At 40.8% G+C, this 24,630-nt stretch overlaps 1 protein-coding gene across 3 annotated transcripts in view; it reads left to right on the forward strand.

Moving 5' to 3' along the window:
- TAOK3 (TAO kinase 3) overlaps window positions 1–24,630 on the forward strand; it is a 243,206-nt gene that overhangs the window by 162,686 nt on the left and 55,890 nt on the right. For 2 of the 3 annotated variants that reach the window (XM_069081656.1, XM_069081657.1), the window contains exons 13-14: window positions 1,327–1,533; window positions 24,370–24,504. In XM_069081656.1, coding sequence (XP_068937757.1) covers window positions 1,327–1,533; window positions 24,370–24,504 — 342 coding nt within the window. Of the gene's footprint in view, window positions 1–1,326; window positions 1,534–23,726; window positions 23,964–24,369; window positions 24,505–24,630 lie in introns of those variants that run through there. The other variant, XM_069081658.1, reaches the window with a different exon arrangement.

Raw genomic sequence — 24,630 nt, forward strand, 5'->3', positions numbered from 1 at the left:
TGGATGGATGGATGGATGGATGGATGGATGGATGGATAGATGGATGGATGGATGGATGGGTGGATGGATGATAATCAGACAGACATTTAAGGCTAAGAGATAAATAGATGATAAAGAAAAGACAGACAGATAGATAAACATACAAATCAGATAGGTACATAAAGGGATGGACAGACAATTAGACAGAATGGTGGAGGGAGCATATACTAAGCATGTTTTATGTTCCTGGTCCCATAGATACAAACACGTAAATGAAGCCATCTATACTCACTCAACAAGATTTTTTGTAGTGGAAAGAGTCATGGCATGGAGTCAGGTTTTGGCTCAGATGCTTCTTAGCCCTTAGGAAAGTTACATTACCTCTGTGTGCCTCAGTTTCTACATCTGTGAAATGGAACTGAAAGTACTTACACTACCAGGGTCGTGGTACAGAAAGTCTAGACTTCTTTAAATCTCAGAGCCCTCTACTAATGTAAGCTTTTGTTATTAATGTTGTAAATTAATTTTTCATTGTTGAAGTCAGTCGATATTTCCTGCAGAAGCCCTAGGCTTGCCCCATTCCTAGAGCTTTCCCTCTTCCTTCCTTTCCATTTAAAGTCTTCCTTTCCTTGAGGCATTGTTTATAGTCTTAAGGGTGGCATGTTGGATAGAGCACTGGGCCTAGAGTCAGGAAAACCTGAGATCAAATCTACCTTCAGACACATACTGACTGTGTGACCCTGGGTAAGTCATTTAATTGCTGTTTACCTCAGTTTCCTCAAATGTAAAATGCAGATAACATTAGCACCCACCTTCTGTGGTTGTTGTGAAGATTAAATGATATGATATTTGCAAAGCATTCTGCAAACCTTACATCACTATAGAAATGGTACCTGTTGTTCATTATAATTTGTCCAGTCCCTGAAAGCTCTTTTTAGGCCCCTTCAGGGGTCCCAAAGGATCTGTAGGCCTCATCACAAACCTCCTGGTGGGTCATTTCAGCCAGCCTTAAAGGTTTCCTTTTACGGGCCTGGCCTCATTTGCTTTGCTTGTCTCTGTAAGACAGCTGAGCGTGGAAGGGGAAAGCCCTCAGCTCGCAGCTCTTAGAACCTTACGACCCATGTCCAGAGCGGCCTCTGGGGAAGACAGACAAGTGGATCTGAGATGCCTGGAGATGGTGAAGCAGTGAGGCCACTACATAAAAAGTTTTATCTTTGCAGATTTGGCAGAAAATCCACTTGGCGCTGCAGAACTGAGTGGGTTTAATAGCTCAGTCAATGGATTGTCACTTTTCTCTCCAGTCTTCTTCTTTTTTTTTCTTTTAACCCCGATGCCCCATTTTTATAGGACAGTGAACATGGAACGAGCCTGAGCATAAACATGGACAGCCTGGGCAGCAATCACTCCATTCCAAGCGTGTCTGTGAGCACAGGCAGTCAGAGCAGCAGTGTTAACAGCATTCAGGAAGTGCTGGATGAGAGCAGCCCAGACCTAGGCATGCCGCACGACGATGACAGCACCATGAATTCCGCTTCCTCTGTTGTGCATAAGAAGGTAGGTTGTGGGCCACCCTCCACAGCTCCCTCCAGAACCCATCCTGGGAGAGGCTAGCTCAAGCCACCGGGCATCTTACTTTTGAAATCAAAAGTGGTGGCATCTGGTGACCTTCCCTAAGCTGGATGACGGTGTGTTGTGCCAGCTTTTTCTATGAAGACTTCCCCATCTTTCCACCTGCTTCTTATGATGTCTTTTAATTATAGGCCTCTCTCTTCACAAACACACCCAACTAACTGGCAATACTTACCTAAAACATTAGCTCTGATATTATGGGCCTTAAACTTCCAAAACAAAAGCCATCCATGGGCCAAGGATCAACAAATTGATTGATCCCTGGAGGAAAGACTAAAACAAGAAAGTAGAGAATGAGTAGTGAGTCACTTAACATTAGGATGACAGAGAGATTCTCCTCAGAGAACGTATTTCCTCCCACTGTTTCTGGCTCTTCCCTCTGGGGCCAAACAACTTGCTCCATTTCCCTTCCAAAGGAGAGACCTTCAGACACATGAAGATCCCTCTTACTCCCAGTCCCAGCCTTTTCTCCACCAGACTAAACATCCCTAGTTTCATCAATAGATTGATCGCCATATAACTTGAAATCGAGACCCTTCACCATTCTGGTTGCCCTACTCTGTACACTATCTCATTTCCAGGGCACTTAATGCCCTTACTAAAATGTGACCCCCAGAAATGAACACGTCTCCAGGTGGTAGCTGACTGTGGTTACCAGAGAACATCTGAACTCTAGCCACTGTTTGGCTCCCATGTACCACTGTTGTTGACCCATTGATCTGGTAGGCTTTTAACCACCCCTCCCCCCAAGGTCTTTCTCAGACAAGCTATTGGGTAGTCATATTTCCCACCATTTTGCACTTAACGACATTGATTTTTATAACCCAATTAAAAAACTCTCCTTTTTTTGTGAAGGAGGATTGATTCTATTACTGCCAATTAACATCTCACTTATAAATTTAGTTTTAAAGAGTTGACTGGGGCACTGAGAATTTAAGTGACTAGGAGATATTAGAATCCTGGCCTTCCTGACTCCAAGGCTAGACCTCTAGTCTGTCTATCAAGACCAGACTTTTAACCCTATTATATTCCACCTTACTAAATTGCACCCCCTCCCATGTTCTAGCCTATCAAGATCCATGTTTCATATCCTGACTCAATTATCTAGATCCCTGGTACCCTCCACTTAAACTTCTCTCTGAACTGATATCAAACTATTAGTCAATATTCTCTATCTGGTTATTCATCTAATTCTGAATCTACTGAATTATAGTATTTGCTTAAAATCAGTTTAAGCAGGCATCTATTAAGTGCCTTCTATGTGTCAGGCACTGGGAATATGCAAAGAAAATCAGCACAGCCCCTGTCGTCAAGGAGGCTTTATTCCCCTGGGGAACACCATGTATGTAATAGGTAAACACAAGATCTGCAAAAAAGTAAATACAAAGGCAGAGGTGACAATTAGGAAAGTAATATGTCTCCCCATCTTTTCTACAAGAAAAGCAAGATAGACTGAGAGGGGGAAAAATTTTGTTTTGTCAAATCTAAGAAATACGTACACCAAAATCATGATAGGGGATGCTTTTTGTGATAGCAAAAAACTGGAAACTAAAGTGGGTACCCAAGCGACAGAACAATGATCCAACATTGTAATAACATGCAGCTGCATTCTAAGAAACCATGAATAAGGGAATTCAAAGGAACATGGGAAGACTTGTATGAAGAGATCCACCATGATAAAAGAAGAGAATCAAGAACACATTTGGTGAAAATGAAAAGCCTCTAAATTCTGATAATTTGCAATGAGTGATCTTGGTCTTTGAGGGTGAATCACACCTCCCTATTCTCAATAAATAGGAGTAAGCCATTGGCATTGAATGTTGCCAACACTCTGAGATATTCCTGCTTTGTGGGTCCGTTTTGCTTCCTTTTCTGTTTTTCTTTGTCTCAAAGAAGTCAATAAGGAACAGGTATATCAGGAAATGACTGTGGCGTTTCTTTTTTAAGTCAATGATACATAAAAAAAGAAGGAAAAATAAAATCTAGACAAACTATATACAATATTTCCTTGATCCAATATTTTATTAACCCCATCAAAAAATAAATTCATACTAAGATTGGTCTCCCATGACCTTGATGAAACTATGTTGCCTTTTTTTGTGATGTTGCCCAACTATCCCTTCAATAATACATTCTAACATTTTGCCAAGAGTCAAAGTCAAGCTCACAGGACTCAACATGCAGGTTCCATTCTCTTTCCTTTAAAAAAACAAATCAGGGCATTTGCCTTTCCCCAACCTTGTAGTGTCTCTCTTCTTCACAGTCTTTCAGAGAATGGCAATCATGGCTCAGCCCTTACCCCTACCAGTTCTTTCAGTACCCGTCAGTGTAAATGGTGCAGGTAACTTAAACTCATCTAGGGCAGCTACATAATCTCTCAGTATCTCCTTACGTAACCTGGAGGTCAGCTCCCTATTAGCCATTTTTGTTCTGTCCTTTGTAGTCCAAAGGTCATTCTCCTTGACAGAGGCAACAGAATTAAATTAAGAGCAGGGCAGCTCTGCTCTCTCTCTTTCTCTGTTTTCTGTTGTCGTCAACCCACCCACTATGAGCAGCAGTCTTGGGCCTCCTTAGAGCCTTCTCTAATCCTTCTTCAAGAAGAGAATCACAGTGCAGTGGATACAAATGCTAAACCATTTGATTTTTTAAAAATTGACCATATCTTAACAAATTGATTTATGTGATTTTAAAAAATGAACTTGGCAAAGACATACAAAAAGAGAGGGAAAAGGACCTATTTGTACAAAATATTCACAGCAGCTCTTTTTGTGGTGGCTAATAATTAGAAATCAAAGGGATACGTGGAATATGGAATATATTGGAATATTATTGTGCTATAAGAAATGACAAATAGGATGATTTTAAAAAAACCTAGAAAGACTTACATGATGCAAAGTGAAGTGAACAACCAGGAGAATGTTGTACACAGTAACAGCAATATTGTTTGATGAAGAATTGTGAATGGCTTAGCTCTTCTCAGCAATACAATGATCTAAGGCAATCCCAGAGGACTAATGAAGAGACATACTATCCACCTCCAGAGAAAAAACTGATATTGATTGAAAACAGACTGAAGCATGATATTTTTCACTTTCTTTCATTTTTTTCTTTTCTTCAAGTCTTCTTGTACAAAATGATTAATATGGAAATGTTTTATATAACTACACATGTATAACCCATATCTGATTGCTTACCATTTTGTGGAAGGGAGAGGGAGAGATAGATTTTGGAACTGAAAACTTTAAATAAATAATGTTTAAAAGTTAGGGGAAAATAGCAGAGATAAAAAATATTTTTTAATGAAATTGGACATCTCTTAACAAAGGTGAACCAGGTGATTTTTTGAATGAAATAGACCATATCTTAACAAATTGAACCACATGATATGTTTTAAATGCACTTGGCGTATATCTAAAAACACTGACCCATGTGATTTTTTAAAAATGAAACTAGCCATACTGTAACAAACTGAACTATGTATTTTTTAAAAAAAAGATAAAATTGACCACATCTTAACAAACTGAGGCACATGATTAAAAAATTAAATATGAAATTGTCCATATCTTAACAAACAGGAAATGACTAGTTCCTGAAAAGGAAGTCATCTGTAAATCAGCTATCATATCTTTGACACGTTAGAGCAAAAGTCAAAATTGCAAGAATGAAAGTGAAAAGACAGTATACGATTACCGCAGCTCCAACCCAATCTATTAAATGAAATGATGTCTCTATCTGTCCGTTAATCAGCAAGCATTTATTGAACACTTAAGACAAAAATAAAATAGTTCTTCTCTCAAGAAACTTATATTCTATCAGGGGAAACAGAGTGTTCTTATTTAAGTAAATCCAATTGTAATTTGGGAGGGCGCTTGCACTTGGGGGGCCAGGAAAACCAGATAGGATGCTATTGCAATAATCTAGGCAAGAAGGGACATGGACCTGAATTAGGATAGTGGCCCTCATGGAAGGAAGGAGACAGTTTTTGTGGAGATAGAGTCTACAAGACTTAGCAGCTAGGTGGGATGAATTAGAATGTGGATGGTTCCAAGGGGGCAAGACAGGGTGACTTGAGAAGATACTGCTGCTCTAGATCTAGAGAAAGGGAAGTTTGAAAGAAAGATGATTAGTTTTGTTTTGGACATGTTGATTGTGAGGTGTCTTAGCTCCTTGAAAATCCAAGACTAGAGTTTAGGAGAGGAACAAGGCCTGGATAGTCTGCAAGTCACCACTGTAGCAGCAAGTATCCTAGCACACCCAGGATGGCTGCTAGCATAGATTTTTTTGATCTGCTTTTTTCTAAAGGAAAGCAACTCAAAAAGGGTTAACAATCTTACTTTAATCAAACATATATCATTTACGTACTTTAAGGGAAAAAATCAGCAGCCTGAACTTCAGAGAATACAAACAGAAGTTACAAGCAGACAAAAAATACAGAGAAAATAACACAATTCAACAGACTAACAGACAGGGATTCCAGCTCTCCGACCATCACATACATAACAGTTAGTTACCAGAGAGAGAAGCACCAACATCTGGGTTTTCAAAGCTGGGGGACCCAATGGCTGCCCAGAGACTCATCTGGCCAAATCACACAACATTTCCCATGAATGAGCCCCAAAGCAAAACCTTACCTCAGGGTATATATAGCCTTCTCCAGGGTCAGAGAACATCATAACCCTCATGACCCACTTGACTACAAAGTAACCAAAGTTGTGCCTTCCTGAAAAATAAGCCTCCCACCACAGGCTCCAGGTGAGCACATTAAGCCTGTTAGGGGGCAGAGTATATTTTCAAATCGGGGAAGGTCCTCAAATAAACCTAGGCTTATTAAGGGGCAGAGAAGATCTTCAAATTACCATTACCATTGCAACCAGAGATGATAGCTAAACCCAGTGGAAATAACAAGATTGGCAAGAGAATTTAGAAAGAAGAAAAGAAGGAGGAAGTGGTAAATGGGTAAAAGTAAAGATAGTGACTCTGATGATCATAATTTTTTTTAAAAAAAGTTTAACGAATGCAAAGCACTTACTTGCCAAAATAAGGACACCAATAGAGCCAGAAACTATCGACTAGGAAACACTTTATGTTCTAGCCAAGCAGAGGGATATGCTGGCCAAAGGCAGCGCAAGTTTTATTTTTTGTTGATTTTTAAAAATAGTACATTTAATTCTGTAGAAGACACAGTTGTAAAAACCTCATCCCCAACAAGATGTCACCCATACATATATCTGAATCATACAAGTACACCCAGAAGAAATCTGCTAGAGGTGATGTGGTTTTGAAGACACTTAGGAATCAATTTTCAAGGTATCTAAAAATCATAAATGGTGTGATCACACACAGACAAGTGAAGAAGAAGGAATTGCCTACCAACCCAAATGTCTACTTTCTCATGACTATAAAATATGAGAATGATTTACACATGTATTGAAGGCATCCTTGATGAAAGTATGGTAAGGGAATAAGCAGATTTTCATAGCCTGTTTTCTATAGTAAACCACATCTTCATAGGCACACAGCTAATTAAAAGGTACAGAAAACATGTGGACCTGCTTATTTGTTTATTGATCACCCCCCCCAAAGAAATTTCCTGAAACAATTTTAAAGACCCCAGTACGGATGAGATGTTTCTTATACATGTGTTAAAATGTTGTAAGATTCCTGGATAGATGCACCTGTAGAGATGAGTGTATTCAACAATCTTTTGATTATCAATCAATACATAAGTATTTATTAACTGCCTACTATGTACCAGGCACTGTGCCAAACCCTGGTGCTACAAAGAAAGGCAAGAAACAGTCCATGCCCTCAGAGACACCCATATCTAATGGAGAAGAACATAAAATGAGTAATGGTATCCTCTACTGTCATAAAAGATGCCTGGCACAGAGTTGGACTCGAAGAGAGATTCCCTTTAGATGGTAATGTTTCCTATCTGTTCTTGCTTATCAATAACATTCTGCTGATTCCTTCAAGCTGGAGAATACCGCAGAGCCTCCTCAATGAGATCCCCAGCTCCTCAAAAGAATGAGCTTAACAATGCATACAGAAAAAATAAAGTAGGTAAGCATCCGTCCTGCACAGAAAGTGACATCTTGTTGGATGGGCATTCCATTGATTTAATCCATCAGAAAACATTAAGCTGGAAAGGTCCTACCAATGGACAGTGAACTTAAATAGGAAAGATTAAATCACAGAATTCTGGAGATGGAAGAGAAACCAGATGCTGCTATTTAATTCAATCCATATCCAAAATTTAGTCCCTTCTACAATACCACCAAGAAGTGGTCATCTAGCTTTGGTCTAATGATTCCCAGGGAGGGGTAGCCCACTACATCCAAAGGCATGTCCATTCCACTTAAGGAAATCTCTTATTGTTACAAAGTTTTCCTTAAATCAAGCCTAAATTGTCTTCTTTGCAGCTTCAACCCTTTACTCTCTTTTTTTTTCTGCCCCCTGGGATCAAATAAAGCAAATCTAATGCCTTCTCCACAAGACACACATTCAAAATACTTGAGCAGAGCTATCATACCCTCTCCCTACTCCAAAATCTTTCTCTGATGAAACATCCCCATTTCTCTCAACTGATCTAAATGGGATATGAACTCATGGTCCTTCAACATCCTGGTTGCCCCCACATATACACTCTTTAGGTCATACATTTCTTAAAACATAAACACAATGCAGATACCTCTGGATATGGTTTCACCAAGGCAGACTACAGTAAGACTATCTCTTCCTATCCCTAGAAGCTCTGCTCCTCTTAATGCTACCCAAGTTTTTTTTTGGAGAAGTATGGCAGGTTGGCAGCAGTATCTCAGAACAATGCAAAGTAATCATTGCCACATCTCACTGTTTGATAATATTGAGTTTGTGGCCCACCAAACCCTGCCCATGATATTTTTCAGATAAGTACCTCTTCCCCCTTTGCATGTGCAAAGATTGTTGTGAACCTAAATGTAACATTTTGCATTTATCTCTATCGAATTTCATCTTTTTTACATTCAGTCCAATATTCAAATTTGACAAGATCCTCCTGGCTCTTGACTTTGTCATTCAATATGTTAGCTCTCTGAAAACATTTGAGCATTGTCTGAAAATGTGAAAGTATGTCATGTATGTTTTTTTTAAATGTCAAATAAATAACACAGGACCAAGGTCAACCCTGGGACACTCCACTAGAGACATTTTACCATGTTTTCATGGAACCATAAATAACTACTCTCTGGATCCAGCCATTCAATCGGTTCTAAATCTAATTACATTATCACTTGCCCCACATCACTCCATCTTTTTCACAAAAATAGGATGAGAGTTATCAAATTGCTCTGCTAAAAATATAAATAACCTGAAGGACAGACTAGGCAGAAGAAGAATGGTTTCCCCAATGACTACAATACCATAAATTAAAGCAACTCTAATTGGTAGTTGAATTTTAATGAATTGCAATGCTCAGTCTTGGTCCTTGAGAACTTTCTTTTGTCAGTAAAGTGGCGGTGGACTATGGATTCAGAATGTAGTCTATGTTGTCCAATTACGTTGGTGGCCCAGCTGATTTTGCTCAGATGTTTCTTTTGGTTACAAGAGAAGATTCAGTGGGGATATCAAATGAGAAAAAAATACTGACTGTGGTACCAAAATAAATGCACAATAAAACTTTTTAGAAATAAAATCAATCAGTCAGTCTAAGTAAAATCAATCAGCTACATTCCCCACCCAGAAATACTACTTTAGTAGTCCTGAGAAAAAGAGGAAATAAAATTGGTCTGACATGACCTATTTGGACGAAACCATGCTGATCAACAAGTAAATACTACTTGCTATTTCAATGTTCATTCACTGTGTCTCTAATGGATATATTCTAGAATTTTGCCAGGAATCAAAGTCAAGCTTACTTGCCTACTGTTTTCAGGTTCCATTCTCTTTCCTCTTTGGAGAACTGTACAACACTTACCCATCCCCAGGCATAAGATCAACAGTATAGAGCTGGAAGAGAAAACTTAAAAGGTCTTCTAGGCCAATGCCCTTGTTTTACAGATTAGTGAATGTTTGGGTGGTAAAGTTTTTAATAAGTGGTTACTGAGGCTCAGAGAAGTTGAGATGTGCCCAGGGTTAAATAGGTAGTAAGCTGCAGTGCAGGAATTCTAATCCAACTCACTCTGAGTCCAAACTCTTTGCCCTCTCCATGGTAGACCAGCAGTACCTTTCCAACATGAATGATAATGACTCACCAGTCACTTTCACCAGTTCATTCACTACTAGGAAATGTGGTTGATCTGACCCCAGGTGCCTGAAATTCCTCCAGGACTGAAGTCCACCCTTATCATCACCTTACTTAATTTGGGTGTCAACTTCCTGTTGGCCATTTTTGTTCTGTGCCTTCCATTCCAAATGTCACTCTCTTGACCAGAGGAAACAGAAGCAGAATAAAGTGAGTAGCTCTGCTCTCCTCTCTGACTTCACCCATCATTGGACTGTCCACTCCAAGAATCCAGCCCTTCGCTGCTCTGACCTTTGTCTTTTTTGAGACAGATAGGTAGCATAGTGGATAGAGTCCTATACTTGGGACCAGGAAGACTTGAGTTCAGATCCAGCCTCAGACACTTAGGGACCCTAGAAGAGTCCCTTGACCTCTATCATCCTCAATTTTCTCATCTGCAAATAGGGATTATCTGTTTCCCCAGATTGCCAGGAGGATGGTATATGTAAACAAAGCACTTTGCAAATCTCAAAGTGCCATATAAATTATAGGCAATATTTAAGTCATTATAGCTTTTTTAAAAAAACCCTTTGCTAGCTAAGAGAGCCGAGGACTGCCTCCTTGACTCCAATTAGGCCCTGTATAATTTAAGGGACCTGGTGTGCTTTTGTTTTACCTAATTGTTCTATTAGCACACACTGTTGTTATTGGTTTGGTTGTTACTTTTGTTTGCTTTCAAGAGAAAAGAGGGATGTTGTTGGGCCCCCAGGCCCAAAGCAGAGAGGAGAAGGAACACTCCTTCATCACCTGGAAGTCAATCTCCTCCACTGCTCTAAGCTCAATTGTGACTTCCCTGCTGGCACCCTGGGGGACTAAGTGCAAGGAAGTTCCTACAGGCATAGGACCTGAAAAGACAAGCAAGCATTGCTCATTCAGTAGCACTCAAGTTACCATTGGGATGACTGTTAAAGCCAATCTGAAAGAGATGCATGTCTAAGTGTCTGAGGTAGGATCTGAACTCAGGTATTCCTGACACCAAATCCAGAACTCTAATATGCCAGCTAGCTGCTTAACATCCCTGAGCCTCAGTTTCCTCATCTGTAAATTTAAAGAGTTAAAGGAGATAGCCTCTGCCATCCCTTCGAACTCTGATCTATGATATTATGATCCTTTTTCTTCATTTCATATATATGTTTTTTCTTATGTATTTTTTAAATTAATATATTATATCTAAATATATAATTTATATATTATTAACTTTACATATATTTATACACATAATTTATTTACCAAGTGCTGGTCATCATACCTCTCCAATATTCCCTACCCCAAGAACCTCCATCACAGGCCCTGACGACTGCTTCCTTTAATACAGCCGCCTAACAAGTCTTTCAGCCTCTGCCTCCTCCCAGTCCAGTCCAGCCTTCATACCACACCAGACTCATCTTCCTCATGCCTCTACCCAGAAACCTTCAGTGCACCTTTATTTCCACATCTCAAGTTCCTTGGCCTGGCAGTCATAGTCTGCCAAAGGCTGGGACCACAACTTTCCAGCTCCTTTCTCTGCATTAGACGCTTTAGCCCAGGGATTCTTAACTTTTTTTGTTGTTTTTGTTTTGTTCTATCGAGGACTCCTTTGGAAGTCTGAAGAAGCTTCTGGACCTTCTTAGCATAAATAATCGAAGGAAATGTTCATTTTCATTTAGAGATTAGTGAAAATTAGAAATGTGATCTTCATCACCACCACCACCCCCATTCTGAGTTCATGGACACTGTGAAATCTACCCATAGACTCTATGGACCCAGGGTCAAAGTCTAGTTCAGATGCTCCCTTCTCCATTAAGCCTCCTTACTTCCCTCTGGTCAATAACAGCTTCCCCCCTGGAAGTCTTCACATGGCACTGTCAGGCACTTCTCTGGAGCACTCATAAGATATTTACAATTATTTCCAATTCGGTACCACATGGGTCCTCCCTCCAATAACTGCATTTGTGTGTTTAGTTGTGTCCCACTCACATCAAATGTAGTTTAGTCATTTGTATATGTGTCATCATTCCCTCCTAGATGCTAAGCTCCATGAGTTTGGGGCTTAGGTCTCTTCTAAACAATTCATCTCCCTTGCTACCTGATACAGTGTTCCGTGCTTTAAAAGTCTGCTGAATTTGAATTTATCTAACTATTTTATCTCTCAAGAACTATCCCAGTGTTCTACACGGAGCAGATACTTAATATGATGAGTTGGATTGCCATAGGTGACAGGGATGGGAAAGGTTACAGATTGATTCTAACCTTCAAGGTCACTATTTCTTGGCTCTTAAAATGTGAAGGTAAAGTGTTAGTATGCTATACTGGAACATTGAATAAGGTGGGACAGGGCAGATAAGAGAATCCTAGGACCTTAAGAATTGCAAGAAGCCTCAGAGGCCTTCGAGCCCTTACCTGGTAGAGCAAACCCTTCTGCAAGATGTCTGACAAGTGGTCATAGGGCTGCTTCCAGAGGACTTCCAGTTAGAGGGAAGCAGCCCACCCTACTTGGACAGCTCTACTTAATAAGAAGTTTGTCCTGGAATCAAGTATAAATGTTGCACTCCTACCCATGCTCCTAATTTTGTCACCTGAGGACAAGAGGGACAAGATTAATCTTTATTCCACAAAACAACCCTTCAAATACTTGAGAATAGCTATTATGCTCACCCCACACCACAACCACGTCTGCTCTTCTCCAAGCTAAACAGATGAATATGTCATTTTTTTTTTAAACTGGTCTTTATGTGGCATGCATTCAAGGCCTCTGACCATCCAGTTTACTCTCCTCTGGATGGCCTCTGCCTGATTCATGTCCTTGCTTAGAACTGAACACAGCAGGCCAGATGTGGTCTGTCCAGAGCAGGGCCATATTCTCCCCACTGCTGGATTCATTCCCTCTGTTAATGTAGCCTAAGATCAAATGAATTGTTGGGATTTCCTTATTCACACTTTGGATTCATATTCCACTTACATTCCACCAAAACACCTCACCTTTTTTTTTTTAGATGAAAAGCTCTGTGTATGCAGAAGAGTACTCAGAGCTCCTGGTTATGCCTCCTTCATCTTATACATTTGAAATATTGATTTTTTGAATCCTAGTGTAAGACTTTATATTTAACCCTATGCAATTTCATCATATTAGATTTGATCCAGTGTTTCAATCTATTAACACCTTTCCAGACCCTGACTTTCATCCAGTGTGTTAGTTCTAATAAGCATACTATCGGTGTTTTTATCCAAATCTTTTATGAAAATGTTAAAACAGTATGAGATCAACCTGGAGCATCCCAATGGAGACCTTCTTCCAAACTGATATAGAGCCATTAAAATAATAACAACTCTTTGGGTCTGGCCTTTAAACCAATTATGGAACAACCTACCTGTACTTTCAACTAACCCACTTTGACAAGAATAACATGAGAGAATTTGTCAAATGCTTGGCTTCAATCTAGGGAGACTATAGCTCTTCATCCCCTTGACCTACCCATCTAGCAATGTGATCAAAAAAATGAAATGAGCTGCTTCTAACGTGACCTGCTCTTCATGTAGCCATATGAACTCTTTGCAATCATTTCCTTTTCTAGATGTTTGTAACCAGTGCTTTAATAATCCCTCTTTAAAATTTTGATAGTCAAACTTGCTGGCCCATAGTTTACAAAACTCCATTCTCCTCCCTTTCTTTTTAAATCAGGACATTTGCCCTTCTCTAATACTTTCATCATGCTCTGCCATCTTTCAAATATCACTCAAGATTCCAATCTTTTCAGTACCTTTGTGACTGTCACCAAAGACAGCTGGGTGCTTACATACTGTTTCAATATCTACCTTTGGTAGCAACTCTCTATTGGCCATTTTTTATTTTCCTTCCCAGTCCAAAACTCATTTAGCTTGGTAATGAAAATAATCTGAGAGCTGAGTCAGCCCTTCCTGGATACACTATTTTCTCATGGTCCTCTTACTTCCTATCTGACTTCTCTATCTCAGTCTCTTTTATTGGATCAACATCCCCCTGAACCAGGAGTGTCCCCAAAGACTCCTTACTGGACTCTTCTCTTCTCCCTCCACGTTTTCTCGTGGGAAATCTCATTAGCATCTATGGGTTCAACTATCAACTTTTGAAGTGACATTTGGAAGACATGTGCAAAGCCCAATGGCTGAAGGTCACCAGACACACTGAGAAAGCAGCAATGCAGAGATGCTAGTTTGAGACTGAGGATCTGGGTTCAAATGTCACTTCTGTTCTTTATTATCATCTTGAGTGAAATATTCTGCTTCTCTTTGCCTCCGGTTCTATAAAATAATGGAGTTGGACTATATGTCCTCTAAGGTCCCTTTTACTTCCAATTATGTGATCCTGTAATCCAAATCTCATAACTTCCCTATACTCCAACCCTATATCAGCCGATGCTCATCTCCTCCTGGATAGGCATCTCAAACTCAGTATGTCCAAAACCTAATTCATTATCTTCCCTACATAAATAACCCTTTTCTCTTTTTTTTTTTTTAGTCTCTTTCTGCTAAGGTTACCCTCTCCCCATCTTTATTTTTTTTTAACCTAGGTTTCTACCCTGGTGTCATAGTCTACTCTTCCTTTCCTTGTCTCTCACCCACCATATCCAATCAATTCTTGTAGATTCTCCTTCCCTCCCCCGCACCTCTGGCATCCATGCCTTTGTTGTCCCTAACATGGCCAAGGCCTAAGATCAAGACTTCATCACCTTTCATCTAGACTACTGCAATAGCCTTTTATTTGAACAATGGGTTTCCAATGTCTCCTTCCTCCAACCCATCTTACACACACCTGCCAGCATAATCTTCTACATATTAGACTTGGCAGATGGATTTTCCATGGAGAGATTTGACTAAACCAATGAAGTTACAAGTTTGAAGAAATAGAGGTGGAAAGGACCTTAGCAGCTATCTCATTTTACAGAAGAGGAAGCTGTGGCATATTTTCCCTAAATCACGATGGTTGTAAGCATGAAAGATTGGATTTGAACTAAGGTCCTTAGACTCCACACATGGAACATTTTCCATATCTACCACCTCCCTTGCATGACTTTTTCAGAAACACGTCTCCATTTGGAACAGGGCCCTTTCATATGTGAGGCAAATCCATTTGAATTCAGAAATCCACTGGAATTTAAGAATAAAAATAGTAGAAAGATAAATATAAAGAATTTTCTTCTCATTGGGGTATCTGGCCTTAAACTCTCAACCCCAAAGTTGGACAGGGTCTAATGGGCAACCAGTCTACTTTGAGGGATCAGTTGTAGCTAAAGAGTTCTTGTTGCCCCCATCTTAGCAGGACATTTCTCCTTTCACAGCATCATATCCCCAAAATGTTAAGTGGGCCCATTTTTGGTTTTGTTTTTAATTTTTTTCGCATCCAGATTTCAGATTTCTCCTTCTCCTTCAATCCCTGTCTCCTCTCAAAGTCTTTCCCACTCCCTACCTTGGAAGCATGGTGATCAGACTGGAACCCATCCAATGTAACAAAAGAAACTTCAGACTCTTCTGTTTCCCCTTAGGCCAACCTTACCATGCTGTTTTTCTTATCGAGAGACAGGATTGTCCTATAAAGTAGATCTGGGTAGACTTCCATGGCCATCCACCTATCAACACGCAGCTTAGGCTTATTCAGATGGTAAACTTTGAGCCCACATAGTCATGTCTTTGCTAACATGATTCTGCATCCTTGTCCCACTGGTATCAAATGAGTGTGTATACAGAGAATGCAGATGAATCTTAATATTAGCCTCAGCACATAATGATTCAGAACCTAAAGCAAATGGACATAGAAATAATCAAATTTTCATGTTAGTGTTGGGCTTGGAGCCAGGAAGGCCTAAGGTTCAAATCCTATGTTAGATGCTAGATGTGTGATCTTGGACAAGTAATTTGACTTCTCTGGGTCTCAGTTTTATCACTGTAAAAATGAAGAGATTGGATTAAATGGCCTCTGCCAGCTCTACATTGAAAATCCTGCACCCCTGTGATCTTATGACACACTTCAGAAGGTTTTTATGGGAAAGACAGTTTGGATACCCTGACACAGTACAGAAATGTGAGGTGTTTATCGTTATTCTTTCAGTCAAAAATCGATTATCTACATTATAGTGCCTTCAATGGGTAATCTACAATTGTACTGTATTAAAAGAATTGACCTTTTATCAATTTCAGTACTCCTGAGAAGCCCATCTTTGTACCCTTTCTTTTAGGAAATATTTAGGCATAACTTCCTTGAACAGATATTTGAAGCAATGACCAGTATTTTTGCTTGGCTTCTGCAGTGCGCTGATTGGAACAAATATTAGGTCTGGAGCCCAAGGTCTTAGGTTCCAATCCTTTCCCACCTGTGTGCCCTGTTCAAGGTCTGGGCCTCTCAGGTTCCTCATCTATAAAAGAAGGGGTTTAGATAGAGTAGGTGACCCAGAAGGGGTCCAGATATAAGTCTATGCTACCATGATAACCCTATCATGACATTTTCTTTTTTAAAAAAAAATTTTTTTAAGACTTTTCAGCATTTCCATGGGGAGAAGAAAGGAATTGTTCTTGAAGGGATAAGATGTTCTAGTTTAATTTTACTGCTTCAATAAAAATCATTTTTGCTGAATGGGGGATGCTTTGACTCTTTTTTAATTTTATCAATACCTTTTGCTTTAACATCACAGTCATTTCCAAGTATACCCACCACCACCCAATGATAAGCCTGCCTTTGTTACAGAGGAAAGATGGTTAAACAAATACAAATACAACAGACACTGTGACCACATCCCTTAGGGTATGTGACATTCCTCACTCATCACCCCTCCCATCCCACACCTAAAACCTCTCTGCCAAAAAGGGGGGGGGGGGGAAGGGAGGAGAGAAAGAGAGAGAGATTGAGATTTCCTCATTTCTTCTCCAGGGCCCAAATTGGTCTTTAGAGATACTAGCATTTGTCTTCATGGCAGTGTTTCTTTTCTTTACATTATTGTCATCCCCATGAATTCCTGTTCTCTTGCTTTTTCTTATTCTCTTTGACTGGTTCATTAGATAATCTTTGGGGCAGGTTTACAATACACACACACATATACATACATGTGTATGTATATGTGTGTATGTATGTCAATTACTCATTGGCATCATGAGCACATCAGTGTTAATGTTCTCATCCATACCTGTCCATGCTGTGGACTCCATTGGAATCCACAGCTTCTCCACCAGCTATTTCACACTTTCATTGCATGACCTGTGCACCCATTTTCTATTAATTAGCCTTGATGGTGCTTCTCCTAAGCCACTGGCAAAGAATATTCAATTCAGTTATTTTTTGGCAGTGTATAGCTAAATTAATTTATTAATTAATCTTGTATAATGGCTAGTAATCTTCATATTAAAGCAGTTTCTCTTGCAGAAATGTAATGATCTCTATAGGATGTCAAGATTCTTCATCCCTCTTTAGTATCACCTTGTCTCTCCATTATCACTCGATCATTGCAGTCTTCTTATTCATCACTTCCCTTCATGTGTTACCTCCTCACCTCTGCCACTTGGAACCCTTGGCTTTCTTCAGGCCCCACGTCAAGCATCAGCTTCTTCAGGAAGCCTTTCTTATTCCTCTCCTCCAAGGTTACCCTAGATCTGCTCTTGTATATGCAACTGGAAGGGACCTCAGAGGCAGGTAATTGAGTCCAACTCCCTCATTGTTTCTCATATGAGAAAATCAAGGCGAGGAGAGCTCAAGTGAGTTCCCACGGGTAGTAAGTGGGACAAGGAAAAGACGATCAAAATAGAAACTGAGCCAACCTTTCCTGGAGTGCTTTCTCGTGGTTCTCTTCCTACCCAACTGGTTACACCATTTAAGACTCCTTTCCTGAATCAACATCCTTCTGAACCAGGAAGGTAACCCTATCTCAAGTAGGATTTGAACTCAGGTCTTACTGACTCCAAGTCCAATGCTTTATCTACTCTGTCTCCTAATATTCCTCCCTTTAGGGTTTAACAATAAAGTACATTTCATGTATTTCTGTACACCACCTGAGGTTCATCACTCTTTACTCAAGATTTTGAATAACTCATTGGGCCAACTTTCCAGCAAGAGGGGCCTTGGCTTTTTGTTAAAAATGGAAGAACACTGTACATTTGATAGGTAAGCAGAGACTTTGTTAGGACCTTTTGAGGAGCACATGACAATTTCTAGGTGCCATTTTGTTTCTGCCTATTAAAGTCACCAGGAAGTCAAATCTTAGCTTTCAACTTGGTTACAACATAGGTACTATGCGGTGAAATATTTTGGTTTTGATCTGTTCCCTCTTATAATTCATGGGACTTAGAGAACTCATTCTTTTGAAATCGATTATTTTGCGATTCTGTACTTTTGTTTATCATCATCACTTTTTCTTTATCACTAGTCCATAGTTAGCCACAAAGCAAGAACTCCACTGAACTTTCAAAAGCAGCAAGGGATTTAGATCTTGGGGGGAGGTCCTCCATTTCCTCAATCTGTAAAATGAAGGCATTAGATGTAATTATCTCTAAGGTCCCTTCCAGCTATTATCGATAGCAAAGGGGCAGCTCATGCCATCCACTGTTCTCTAGGGTGGTTGATAACATGCGGGTCTAACCTTTGGGGAAGATCTGTAAGAAAACATGGGTTCAATAAGAATCACCCTACTTGGCAGGGCATGGAAGGGTTGTGATCTGTACCTTTGAAGGGCACGTACACATGGATGAAAACGTTGGCATGAACTGGTCAAAATGGAATTGGTTGGTTTTTATTTTTTTCATATCATAGGCCCCACTTCAAAAGAGATAGCATGAAGAATGGTCTTCCTTGGGGCAGCTAGGTGATGCAATGAATAGAGCACCAGCCCTGGAGTCAGGAGGACCTGAGTTCAAATCCAGCCTCAGACACAACACAAAAAACTATCCATGTGACTTTGGGCAAGTCACTTAACCACAATTGCTCTGCCTTCCTTCCCCCCTCCAAAAAACAAAAAAAAGAATGGCCTTCCTAAACCATCAAGCACTACCTAAATATAGCCTAAATTTTTTCAACCCTGTACATCCTTTATTTTTTTTCTTATTCATTATTGATTTTCATTGTTGTTCAGTTGTGTCCAACTCTTTGTGACCCCATTTGGGGTTTTCTTGGCAGAGAATGGTTTGCTATTTTCTTCTCCAGCTTCTCTTCTCTTTGCAGATGAAGAACCTGACACAAATAGGGTTACGTGACTTGCCCAGGGTCACCCAGCTACTGAGTGTACAAGGACAAAGCAGTCTATCCACTGCACCCCCCCAGCTGACAGTTTTTAAAAGGTTTTAGACAAGATGGACACCAGCAGACCCTGCTTAATTCTCACCCTTCCTCCTCCCCAGTTTTTAAAAAATTTATTTAGGAAATTCCCCACCGCCACTTTAAAAAACAAGTAAAATTGAATGCCATGGAATTATGACTAAGCTAGACCCTGCAGAAAAGATGAAAAAATGTACCTCCTTCCTTTCTTTGCTGAAGTAGATGATGAACATGGATCATTGCCTAGTGTTGGGTAGGAAAGGGGGAAGGGACATATTTGTAAGTGAAAATGATGTAATCAACAAGATCAGGATAGGGATAGTGAATGGACTTGTGGTTTCCTAGTTCTAAGGAGCTCCAGGATGAGGCAACCCCCTCCTGATACTGGTTGGCACCTTCTTGGCAATGGGATAGTGGCCTAGAGCGTTGAGGGGTTAAGTGACTTGTCTAGAGTCTCTCAGCCAGTGTATGTCATGAATGGGACCTGAATCGTGGTCTTCCTGGTCCCAAAGCTGGAGTGCAGCAGCCACACGCCAGCCTGATCCAGTAGTAATTAACACCAAAGCTTTGATCACCTCTCTTTCCAGTCTGGGCCCCTCTTTAGGCAGCCTGTTGTCCCCCATTCTCTGGGGGACATGCCAAACTTAGTGCTGATACTCAATTGGCTCAGAACTCCTGAGCTCAAGAGATCCAACCAGCCTCAGCTGGGATTACAGGCATGAGCCTGTACTCCATCATTTTACAGATGAGGAAACTGAAATCTAGAAAGGTAAAATGACTTTTCTAAGGTCACAGAGATATCATGTAATAGAGTTGTGCACTATCAGACCATATATCTCTAATGACAGCTTTTGTGCTGTTCCTCCTGCACAATTTTTCCGTGGTTGTGTGTTTTAGTCTATTCATTCCCACCATGAACTTCTCCATTGCCCTTTGAGTGACACTCAACTTTAATTCTTCAGAGACTATGGTATTTCATGATTTGCAACATATGACATTACAAAAAGAATTTCAGTTAACAAACATTTGGAATTATTAAAAGGACTATAAATTCCCAAAGACAATCTGACCCACTAGTCTCCATATGTTAAGTTTTGGACCCCACCTATCATAGATTTAATGAGATCCTATATTAAAAAGAACATATGACTTTTTAAAGAATCCATTGAAAATGAAATGGCTGCCTAGTGTTGAACTGGATTTTTCTCCATTTTGTGGTCTCATATACTCTCTTAGATGTTGTTGAGTTCAGTTAACAAGTCAGTCTCAGAAGCTAAGAGCATTGTTATAAGAGGGAAGATTTTGGTTTTAACAGGAAGAAAAGAAATGTATCGTTTGTACTTATTCCTTAATAAGTACATCATTTTTTTTTTGCTTTTTGGAAGGCAATTGGGATTAAGTGACTTGCCCAAGGTCACACGGCTAGTTTTGTGTGTGTGTGTGTGTGTGTGTGAAGTGTCTGAGGCCGAATTTGAACTCAGGTCCTCCTGACTCCAGGTCTGGTGCTCTATTCACTGAGCCACCTAGCCACCCCAGTACATCATATTTAAGACCTATATTTTTTTTGATTGACCTTTTAAAATAGAAATGGCTTCCTCACCCCCCTTTCCTGAAAAAACACACAACAGTTCACTGACTAGAGAAATTGTCTGCTCACGTGGCCATGTGAGTCAGAGTCTATTAACTTTTTTACCATGTAGAATTCAATTTTCTTTGACTTGAATAAACATGTAAATCTAGTGTCTAGTGTGGCTTTTAATTTGATACAAAGGGATCTTAGATGAGATATATCAATAAATGACTAAATCTAAGAGTATGCAGAAGGACTGTGTTTTGGTACACCTTTTTCTCATTGACTTAAGAACAAGCCTCATGTATTGGTTTGGAACGCTAAATGTACCAGGAACTCTCGCTCTTTGGTTATATCTGAATTAAGATATAGCGTAGTTTAATAAAAGAGTACATTTGGAATCAGGACCCAGTTTCAGATCCTGGCTCTGTTTCTGCCTATTTGACGTTGGGCAAGACTGTTAGCTTCTCCCACTTTCAGATGGCTCATCTAGAAAATGGCAGGGTTGCACTAGATGGGCTGTAGGCTTCTCTTCTGGGCCTGCTTTTCTTTTCTCTATATATTCTTGTAGTGATTTTATATCAGCCCTCATTGTTTCTCTATGTAGCCTACCTTTTATCACTCTGCTGAGCTCTAGGTCATCACCAGCTACCTTCACTTGGATATCCTATAGACATCTGAGTTAACATGTCTCGTGATCAGAACTTGTGATCACATGAAATTCACCCCTCTTCTTAATTTCCCTATTTCCATCAAACCATCCCTTCAGTCAACCAAGTTTGCTTCCTCAGAATTATTCTCAATTCTTCCCTCTCTCTTGCTCCCTCTACACATATCCAGTTCTCAAGTCTTATAGATTCTACTCCCACAGTATCTCTGGCATGTTTCTTCTTCCCTCACCTACCCACAACTCTAACATGGGTCTTCATCAACTCTCACCTGGAAAGTGGTACCATAACTTCATTAGTGTCTCTACCTCCAATCTCTCCCTTCTCTAATCCAGCTGCCACGCAGGTAGCAAAACAATCTCCCTAAAGCCCATTTCTGACTATGTCCATCAATCTCCTACTCAAGAAATTTCAGTGATTCCCTTTGCTTCTAGAATATGTTTGTCCTTTAAAGCCCTTCCCAATGTGTCTCCAATAAGTCCTTCCAGAGTGATTTCATGGTCTAACCATCTCAGTCAACATGGTCTTAATACCCCATATTGTACATATGTAATATTATATGCTATTCTGCCTCACTCCTGTCTCCCCGGCCATAGACTCATTCTTGGAAGGCTCTCCCTCCTCACCTCTGCTTCCTGGAATCTCTTAACTCCCTTCAAGTTTCAGCTAAAGTGCCCCAGTCACATGAGTTCTTTCTATTTATTTTATATTTACTTATCTAAGTGTATGTCCTTTCCTCACAGAAGAATGTAAGCCGCTCAAGGTCAGAGACTTTGTTTTTTGTCTTTCTGTCCCTGGCTCCTGGCACAGAACATGGCCCATAGAAAGTGCTTCATAAATCCTTGTTGAATTGAATTGGAAGGTCCCATCTGGCTTGAAAATTCCATCGTCCTCAATGATTTCATTTTGAAATTCAGCCACCGCCACGTACTTTTGGTTCTCCTTTTGCTAAAAAGCATCTAAAATGTTGAAAACCAACCCACACCAAGCTTATGAGTTGTCAGAATTTATACTATCACAGGCTTCCAGACCTGGTCTCTCTTTCACTTCTGAATTTATGGCACATAGGAGCATCTTTACTTCTCCACAAAAGACCTTTGATATTGGGGGAAATAAAGTTCAAGTGTTGAGACCTTTAAGAGTATCATTTTTCAGAAGCTATCGTGGGTGGGGGTAGGAGAGTCCACCTTCTTCCTCTCCAGCTTCACTTTGCATTTGCAGTGGTTAGTATAGGTCCTGAAATATGGCATCTAAGAAATGCTTGTTGAAAATGATGATGATTGTAAACAAGTAAAGTAAGAAGATGGCAGTGACGATGGTGGTGATGATGATGTAGGGCCCGCAGTTTGGCCAGACACCAAGTCTGAATTTCCCAGATGGTCATATGGGGCCATTTAGGTTGTCCCTCTGACATGTTTCATGGAAGAGTTCCAAAATGTCAATTAAGAAACCAACGTTTCACAGCTAATGACTATTGCATATCCCAGCAGTGGTGACCACCCAGTAATGAGACCAACCCTAATGCAGTAAATGTATGTCACTTGGAGAGAGAGAGTTTTTCATTGGACCCCAGATTGAAATTTGATCCAGATTTGGGGGGGGAAATATCCAGCTGAATGAGGACACGCAGATTTAATCTGAAGACTTGACATTTGCATCAGTACCCCGGACTCAAAGATTTCCCTTTCATCCATCCCATCCATGTTTGGACTCTACAGAACACCCAAGCAACATTAAATTTGAAAGATTCTCAACCCCTTCAGAAATGGGATCTTATTCCTGGCCTCGTGATAAAGGAAACTAATTAAATAAAACTCTCCACACAGCCATGATAAAATATAGAAAATGAAACTTCTCGCAGATGGTGTCTCCAGAAGCCCTGGGGCAGTAAGAGAATGTTCTCTCTTCTCCCCCCACCCCACCCCACCCCAGTCTCAAGCATGTGCTATTTTAAAATCCCCCATGGCTGCACGTGGCTACAAGCATCTTAAGTGTTATAGGGTCTCCTTGTTTGTAAGGTTAGACTTCCTGCCTGTCCCCTCCCATGGCCCCATTGAAAGATGCTTTCCTACAAGAGGACTCTTGGAAACCATCCTCTCCCCACCCCCAAAAGACATTTCCGTGGTGATTAAGAGAGATGCATTATTATTCATTCTAGGGACAGCTACCTTTTTATTCAAGGCTCCAGTCAGAGTGCCTTCCCCAACCTCTCTCAGGATCAGATGTTGGTCGAGGACACTCTGTTCCAGTTCCATCCCCCTCCCCCCATCCTCTAGTGACCATGCCCATTCTGAGTGGGGGAGGGGGGAGAATCTGGGAAAGTGTCGTTCCATTCCAACCGTGCATCTGTCTCTTTAAATATAAAAAAAAAACCACCCTCCTTTCCGAAGCTATAGAGAGAAGGTGCTAGAACTGTGTCCGATCATGCCTGGAAAGCAGGATCTCTCCTCAGTGCCTGCCGAGTCCTCCCAGCACAAGCGAGAGAGGCGGCTGGGTAGCAGCCTGAGCGGGCTGTAGGCAGGACGGACGCTGATGCCACCCCAGCAGCTGTCTCCAACCCAAGGCGACAGAGAGAAGCCTCCTGCGAGGGGATGAGGCAGAGGCTTGCTTGTATGTTCAAAGCCGCCAGCATCCTCCCGAGTAGGCATGGACATGACATTTTTAAAGGGAGCCTCTGCTTACAGCGTCTTAAGCAGACGGTCTTGAGGCATCTGTACGTTGCCTTGGCTTTTTCATCCCTCCTTCCTTGGGCATTGATGTAATTCTGGAGGCAAAGGGGGAAAAAATCCTGCCAGGGATTCCGAAGGCATCCCACTAGCGATCAGCTGACATTTCTAACTGAAGGCTGCAATGTGCTCCTTATTCATTTTGGACTGTGGGAGCTGCAGGGGCTAGCCGAGAGCTAAACTATGCATTTCAAACAGCAGTGCTTGTGCAGAAAGAGGGGTGAGAGAGAGGCGGCCGGTGAGGGAAGAGCGGAGCTGGACTTTCTCCATGTTTCTATCCATTTCTGCAGGATCATGTATTCATAAGGGATGAGGTGGGCCACAGGGATTCCAGGCCTGAACTGCGGCCTACCCAGTCAGTCCAGAGTCAGGCCCTCCACTACCGGAACCGAGAGCGCTTTGCCACTATCAAATCAGCATCTTTGGTAAGCAGACACCCCTGTGCCCATCTTCCCCTTCCCTCCCCTCCTCCCCATCCCTCAACCCCTCTCTCTCCCTGAGCCTCTCTCCCTCTTCCATGGGTGGGGAATAGGACTCGAGAATTGGGGGGG

This window comes from Petaurus breviceps, unplaced genomic scaffold (genome assembly GCF_028583685.1).
Source record: "Petaurus breviceps papuanus isolate PSGF00001 unplaced genomic scaffold, PetGlider_PUasm1.0 99, whole genome shotgun sequence".
In the NCBI taxonomy this organism is placed as follows: domain Eukaryota; kingdom Metazoa; phylum Chordata; class Mammalia; order Diprotodontia; family Petauridae; genus Petaurus; species Petaurus breviceps.